The sequence below is a fragment of the Glossina fuscipes genome, unplaced genomic scaffold (genome assembly GCF_014805625.2).
Source record: "Glossina fuscipes isolate IAEA_lab_2018 unplaced genomic scaffold, Yale_Gfus_2 1, whole genome shotgun sequence".
Taxonomy (NCBI): Eukaryota; Metazoa; Arthropoda; class Insecta; order Diptera; family Glossinidae; genus Glossina; species Glossina fuscipes.
Genome location: NW_023998415.1, coordinates 8,520,397 through 8,528,532, shown reverse-complemented (window position 1 = coordinate 8,528,532; position 8,136 = coordinate 8,520,397). Strand labels below are relative to the sequence as shown.

Below are 8,136 nucleotides of genomic sequence, written 5' to 3'. Positions count from 1 at the left end.
TTTTTTTTTTTTTTTTTTTTTTTTTTTTTTTTTTTTTTTGTATCTAAATAAAACAAATAAATATTTAAGGTTTTACTCATGCAACAATTGTTAGGGTTTTCGAGAGTGACCAGTAACCAAATGGTGCATGGTTAGGAAGGTGTGAATACACGTTTATGCGTTTATGTGTATTGTATTGTAAAAGAAACCTTTAAAGTGCCACTTGCTTTCCAGGGTCTGCCTGGTTAACTATAAATTAGTATAATTTATTAACTTTTAAGTTTTTCTTTTCTTTTCTTTTCTTTTCGTTTTTTTTCCCCCTTTAATAAGATGAGAAGATTTTTCATTTATAAATTGAAGCTTCACTCGTCAATTTCATAATGATTTGTTGTTCATGCATTTTTGTTAAATTTATTCAATGCATTTTTCAACATTTCGGCAAAATGGACTATAACCGCAACCTAGATGTTATTAATATTAGTTTGGGGAAAAAGAAATCCATTATTTTTATATGAACTTCAGGACTTTATTTAACATGCTTCGGATTGTCCGATTTGGGTCAAATATGCACCGTTGTGTTTTATGATTTGTTGGCATTTTAAAGGTAACTTCAAAATGCCTCTCTCACAGAAGTCCTGGTCTCTATTTGCAAAAAACTCTAGTTGTCGGTTTTCACAATCTTCCCTAGATTCCAATTTTTTATCATTAAAGAAATTTTGCAATGCAAGAAAAAGATGATAATCGCTTGGTGCCAAGTCCGGACTGTATGGCGGATGCATTAAAACTTCCCAACCAAGCTCCCGAAGTTTCTGGCGAGTCACTGTAGATGTGTGTAGCCTAGCGTTGTCCTGGTGGAACACGACACCTCTCCTGTTGGCCAATTCTGGCCCTTTCTGGTCAATCGCTATCTTCAAACGGTCCAGTTGTTGACAGTAGAGATCAGAATTTAGCGTTTGGCCATATGGAAGCAACTCATAATAAATAATCCCCTTCCAGTCCCACCAAATGCATAGCAAAACCTTCCTGGCCGTTTGAGGTGCTTCACCACGCTCTTTGACCACGATCGTTTTCGCACAGGGTTATCGTATGTGATCCATTTCTCATCTCCAGTCACCATCCGTTTAAGAAATGGGTCTATCTCATTCCGTTTGGCCAAGGCTTCGCAGATGGAAATTCGATCCATCATGTTTTTTCTGTTAATTGGTGTGGCACCCAAACATCGAGCTTCTTTTTGAATCCAGCTTTGTGTAAATGGTTTAAAACTGTTTTATGATCGATTTTTAGCTCCTGGGCGATGTTACGACTGCTAACATGCCGGTCAACTTCGATCATTTCTCCGATTTTATCGACATTTTCGACGACCGGCCTACCTGTGCGAGCTGCATCTTTAACATCAAAAATTCCTAAACGAAACCAAAACTGCACATAATTGGCTGTTACAGTATCGGAACCATAAACACCATTCACAATTTTAGCCGCCTGGCCTGCATTTTCGCCTTTGTCAAAGAAAAACTGTAAAATGTACCGAATTTTCTCTTTGTTCTCTTCCATTTTTAACACGCTGTAACTCACAACTGAATGCACCAAACAAAAAACAGCAAAAGAATTTTTTTTACTGCGAAATGTCACCTTTCCAACGAGCATAAATCGGAAATTGTTTGATCGATACTTTACGAGAAAAATCTATCAGTGCAGCCATCTACCGAAAAAATAATGGATTTCTTTTTCCCCAAACTTATATATTTATAAGTCACTCTTCTATATTATTTTTTTGTATTTCTTATTTTTTTTATTAAATTTGTCTACCCCAGTAGAGACAAATGATATCGTGTATGTGCAGGTGTACAGGTGTGTAGTATATGTATGTAGCATGTAATGAAGATGGCCAAATAACACATATTTCGTTTATGTTTACGTATCCGTATTAATATGACACACGCTATATATATATATATATAAATATCATGTGAAAAGTGTGTTCGCCGCATACACGTTAGTTAGCATTTGTTACATATAATACATGTTCGCATGCAATACTATATAATACTTTAAGTTTTTCATGCAATTGGTACGGAATTAATTTCGAATTTACTTTGCATTATGTATGATCGTAAACACACCAACCTGGTTAATAAACAAAAAAAAAAAAAAAAAAGAGAAAAACATAACCGGATTAACAAAGTTTTACTTTTATTTTAAGCGAAATTTATTCCGCAATAAATATTTTCTCCTTTTGATTTAATCGATGGAAATGTTCTTGAAAAAATTTACGGAGAAGTTCTTATATGAATCAACAACGAGCATGATATGGGTAAACGATTTCAAACTACTTATGATTTAAAATCAATGATGTGAACGAAACAAAAATAAAAAAACAAATCATTTTAACGAGATGATGCAACGAACTCGGTGCCAAGGCCACACTTGACATGATTATAATTTTTTCATTGGAATTTTCTATCAGTTTATCTATACATCATAAATAATTGTGGAATTGAAAAAAAAAAAAAAAAAAAAAAAAAAAAAAAAAAAAACAACAACACAACCTTACCGACGAACTTTTGTATGACAGTCAAAGTTACGATGCAAATTTCTCAGGGATAACTTCCACTTGTTAATAACGCAAATTCCAGATGAAACTTTGCTTGTCGGTAAATTTCGTTTATTAAAAATACCCTATACCGCGTGACTTAAGAAACACTTCTTCATCTGTTAGGTTGGCGGGAAATTTCTGTCGCATCGGAATGTGAAGATGGTTGGTGGGCTCGTCAGCAGTCGTAGGACGCTTGTCTCCAACTCGGACCGCAAAATATCATTATCGACAGAAGATTGATAATCTTCTTCTTTGGCAAGTCATATGTTCTCAGATGCGAACGCTTGCAACGCCACTTCCCAACGTGTTGCCGAACTTTTTACAAACTATGATATGAAGAAATCGTGATATATTAAAAATGGATAATTTTTTTTTATACAAGGATCCGCCCCGGTGTAGGATATAAAAAAATATATATATATAAAGATATAGGAACTAGTTTGAAATTCCTTACATGTCTTTCACGATATCAGCCCTTATACACAAGATCGAGGATCTAGATCTGATTGAATTCAAACTTGTGTAGTAAATAGTGAAGATTGATTGCAAAGGTAATGTGCTTTAGTTGATTCTTTCTCCCTCTCTACTATGCTTATGGGACAAAGGCGTAGTAAGGAAGGAAGTTGGGAAGGACTTGCGACAGACCCAACTTTTATTATACCGATCGGTAGATTACCTTCTGAATCAATTTAAAACTATCTGTCCGTTGTGTATGTTCGTGTGTTCGTCGCAAATTTTTGAGGCATTTTGATGCAATTTGGTAAAGCTATATATTTTGACCCAATGGAGAACGGTATTGAAAATGATTCGTATCGGATCATTTTTTCAGCTTCGTCGCATATAACGCTTTATATTGAAAGGCCGTTATATAAATAACTGCAGGGTGGTGTAGGGTATTTAATGTTAAGCTGCGAGCAGCTATACTGTTTTTATTTGTTTATATTATTTTTGATAGATTTTGAAAAAAAAAAGTTTGTTTTCTTCTACTAAAATACTGAATACTGAATGAAGAAGAGTAAGTAGCATTTTGTTTTTTTTTTTTGGTACACTTTTACCACCAAGTAGCGCAAAAATGCCTGGGGGACGGCTATGAGTGTCAAAATTCGCGATAAACGTAAAATATTAATTAAAATTAAAATAAAATCATAACGAGCTCTATCGGATGTACTGAGCTTCTAATACGATGTAAAGATTTGTTTAGGTTATATAAAGAGAGGTGGAGCCATATTTTAATAGCAAATAAAATCGCGCAAGAGATAATGAAAATGTTGCATTCAATTACTTTAGAAGATATTATCCAGATAATGTAGACATAAGAGAATTCAATTTATTCTATTGCCGACATTGGCGAAATTGTACAGAGATGTTGATTGTATAAACGAAATGAATATGTTTATAGAGGGGTGGTAGTGGATAACGCATCCCGAAAATTAAAATGTTATTCAAAGCGTAAAATGCCTTAAACGATTAATTAATTTAGGGTGTTTTCAATAAAGCCGATCGATAGCACTTGTTGTTGTTCATTGATTTTGAGTTGCTTATAAGCAAAACAAAAAAAAAATGAAAAAAAGGAAACCGATGGAACGAAAGGACACCAATAGTCATAGCATTATTAGTGTTTTGCATTTAATAGCTCAGTATATAGGCAAACATATGTGAATGCTTAATTAGCATTTAAGCGATAAATTCTAGACGTGAAATAAATTAATTAATTCATTCATTCGCTTCATGCATTCATTGCATTTTCGTGTGTATATGTAAATCTCATTTCGTGTATGTATGTATGTTTGTATTTTGTTTACTTTTTTTATTATCATTGTGGGGTTTTATTGACTTTTAGCAAAATGTTTGCTAAATAACAACAAAACTTATGACATATCAAGGCGTGGGAATGAAATTATGAACAGGCATAACACGTAGAGAGCAATTTCAAGGTCAGGAGTAGTTATTATTATTTAATATTTTCCTTTTTTGTTTACTTTGTTTTGTTTAACTCTTGTGGGCGAAATCCGTTAACATTAATGCTTATGGCCAAAATTAGAAAAGAATTGAAAGCAAAATCAAACACAATCGGCAGAAACGACAACCAAACCAACATAGACATCTAAATGGCTTACATTTATATTTTAATTTTGCAAGATTTCGAAGCACTCTTCCAAGTCATTGGGTTTATATGTTTGGGAAATGTTGAATGCAGCGCAAAAGAACAAACAAAAAAAAAAGATGATTCGATAACATTGACGTAGTCTCCGGATAAGCCTGATCGATCGATGAATACATAGGCATAGCTCAACGTGAACGGTGCACAGGCAGAAAGGGCAGGACAAGTACGTACGAAATGTAGCTCAACTATTGCTTACTAAGACCTGGTTAAAATTTAATGGGTAAGAAAATTATTTTCGGGCGCGAGCGAGTTTTTTGCACCCGTCACGGCTTAATACTGACCAATAATACGCAGACTTCCTACTGGATGTTGCAAACGTTTTGATAGAGGAATTAAATTTTTATATTTTATAACATTAAGTAGGCGTGGCCGACTTTTTCATTTTTATACAAGTGCTGCAGGACCACACAAAGAGCATATAAATGCCAATTTTTATCATTCTATCGGTTGTGGTTTATAAGCAAAGAACAAAAAACCAAATCTGAGGTTATGTTGTATTGTGATCGTGTCCTGTAACCGATTTGGTTTAAATCCAATAACAACTTGCGTGCAAGAATTGCCAATCCTTGTGCCAGATTTGAAACTGATTGCTGCACTTTCGTAACATGTGGTATGTGCATCGCAAACATTACACAGACAGACAGACAGAGGAACAGAGGCACACGCTTAAATGGGTTTGGACTGTGATACTAATCAAGAATATAAGTATTTAATGGTATCTCTCAGACTTCCTTTCCGATGTTGCAAAGGTTTTGACAAAACGAATATACTTCTTATCCTACGGTGATGGGTATCAAAAACTTTTTTACACGATTGCATAATTCGAGCTTACAAACTTATTCACAAAATGGTTACTTTAATGGAATACAAAAATTATTCGCATTAAACATCTTACATACCTACATTCTTGCTAAAGTTTATAACAGATACTTGAAGGCTGAACACTAAGATAACATGTCAACCAATTTTCGATAGAACTTTAGGGATTGGCCGATCATTCTTTTCAAATATTTTATAAAAAGATTTTAGTCAACAAAATCCTGATATAAATTTAAAGGTAAACTTTCTGAATAACTTTTTGTTTTCAATTTAAAAAAGAACAAGTAAAAGGATTATGGTCGCCTACGGTCGGTTATTAAATACCAAAAACCACTTCGCTTATAGCGATTCTGTAAACTAAGCCGTTACATGGGAAGTAGTGGAGAAAATTTGATCCGATTACGAACCATATTTAATAGCTTTCGTCTTTGGGTCAAACATGCCTGTGTATCAAATTTCATCATAATATCTCCAAAAATTGTGGCCTATAGGTTGAACAAAAGAATACAAGACGGACCGACGGACAGACAAACTTAGGAGAGAGAAAATGATTCTAAATATGAGATGAATGTCGTTTAGATCCCAACAAACTTAATAAATAGGATATATAAGTGGGATGCAGGGTGTGATAATAATATTCTAAAAATTCATCTTAGTAATTGATTCACATTCTGCTGAAATCATTTCCCTAACGAAATACAGGTTTATTTATATCGAATTATTAAAAATTCTTATCATCTAAATATTAATTTCGTTTCAAATCTGAATAAAAACAAAACAACAAATCGACCGATATACGAATGCGTTAAATAAATCCATAGTAGTAGACATATACCGACATAAAAAAAAAAAAAAAAATGCTGAAATTTCTCGTATTGACTTTGCCTTTAATAATAAGTAAATTTTCTTATATAGCTTAACTAGACTATTGCCAAATAGTAAATAACATTAAGACATGCTTTGCATGGCACAACAAAAATAAACAAGTTACACAAGGTGTTAACCGCACAATGAAATGCACAAAAGTCAACAGCAGCATCGAGCACGGAGCGTATATTACACAAGTTATAATAATAAAAGTGAAGACAAAAATAGAAAATAACAAAAAAAAAAAACAAGAAAAACTAAAAATCAAATATCACAGTAAAAGAGAGTAAAATGTAATAAAAAAAAAAAAAAAAGAAAAAAAGTCAAACCAAAAATCATATGAAATGAAAAATTTCACGAATTCATTGCGAAGATGCAGTAAAATTGCATAAAGACAAATCATTGGTTATATAACCATTAACAGCATCATCATCATCATCATCGGCATCGTCATCGTCAACGTCCCAGCTTAACGCGAACTGAATAATATGCTGCTGATGTTGTTTGTGGATAAAGGAATTTTTAACGGTGCCAGCAGAGTGTCTTCGCAAGCGAGTGCAGAGTGAGATTCGCGATACACTGCAATTACAATTAACGTAATCAACTTGCAGACACACACACACACACGCACACATCGAGCGCATATAAGACATTTTTCACGAGGCATGAAATCGCTCAGTAACGAGACGAAACAACAGCTCCGCTAAAGCAAGCAAGACGCAATCATTTTCAACGTTACACATGAAGAAGATGCAAAAAAAAAAAAAAAAAAAAAAAAAAAAAAAAAAAAAAACTGAATAAAGAAAAAGAAACTTCACACGCGTTCAATGAACTGAAATTTTTATTTGCGGACTTTTCGGGTAAATAAGGAAATATTACCTGTTTTTTGCTTTTTTTTTTGCTTTTTCCGTTTAGTAATTTAACTTTCTTTTAAACGCAAATTCCTTTGCGGTCATTTTTCGTAGTAAAACTTACCTTATAAACGCCGTCAACGAGTTTAGTGATTTCTTCAGACTCCATGTTTAAGCTTTCAAGCGCTTCGCTTATGATATGCTGCCAGAATGCGTATGTTGCAAGATGTGTCTTTTTCTTTTTTTATTTATATATGTATGTGTTTTTGTATATTTTAAACAATAATCTCCTTTTATGATGACGGCAAGTGGTTTTTTTTTGTTTTTGTTTTTGATTTTTTTTTTTGTTTTTTCTTTTTGGTTTTGTTTTTGTGTTTTACCACAAATTCACTTTCAGTGACACAGGCGAGTTTTTGTTTTCCTTAGATGACGCGCGCGCTTTGGAATCGTTTCACTTTCTAAAGTTTTATATCTTGGGCTTCGCATTTGCTTGGCCAAGCATAACATAATAACAACGAACAATAACTAGTAACCGGACCTCGCTTAACTTGTGTTTTTACACTTGTTTGTGCTTCCTGTGGTGGTTGTTAACCGTTGCTTATACCGTTATCGACCGTCGACCGTAAGGGTTACACAAATACAACATCGAAATTCTCTTTCTTTCTCTTGCTCTTGATATAACTGCTGTTACTGATGCTGCTTCGCCTTCTGTAAGCAACCAGTTTTTCTAGCTTTCTTTCTTTCTGATTTTCCTTCAACTTGACACTTTTTTTTTTTTTATTTTCGTTTTGCAATCTATTGTTGTTATCTGTTGTCACTGGCAGCTACCGCAATTAGAAGTAGATGTCACACACACACACACA

General features: G+C 33.7%; 1 protein-coding gene across 4 annotated transcripts in view; it reads right to left on the bottom strand.

The window, feature by feature from the left end:
• The window catches only part of LOC119632556 (putative uncharacterized protein DDB_G0282129), a 21,784-nt gene that overhangs the window by 13,387 nt on the left and 261 nt on the right, over window positions 1-8,136 (bottom strand). For all 4 annotated transcript variants that reach the window (XM_038025512.1, XM_038025515.1, XM_038025513.1 and 1 more), the window contains exon 2: window positions 7,398-8,097. In XM_038025512.1, coding sequence (XP_037881440.1) covers window positions 7,398-7,442 — 45 coding nt within the window. In that variant the 5' untranslated portion in view covers window positions 7,443-8,097. The remainder of the gene's footprint in view (window positions 1-7,397; window positions 8,098-8,136) is intronic.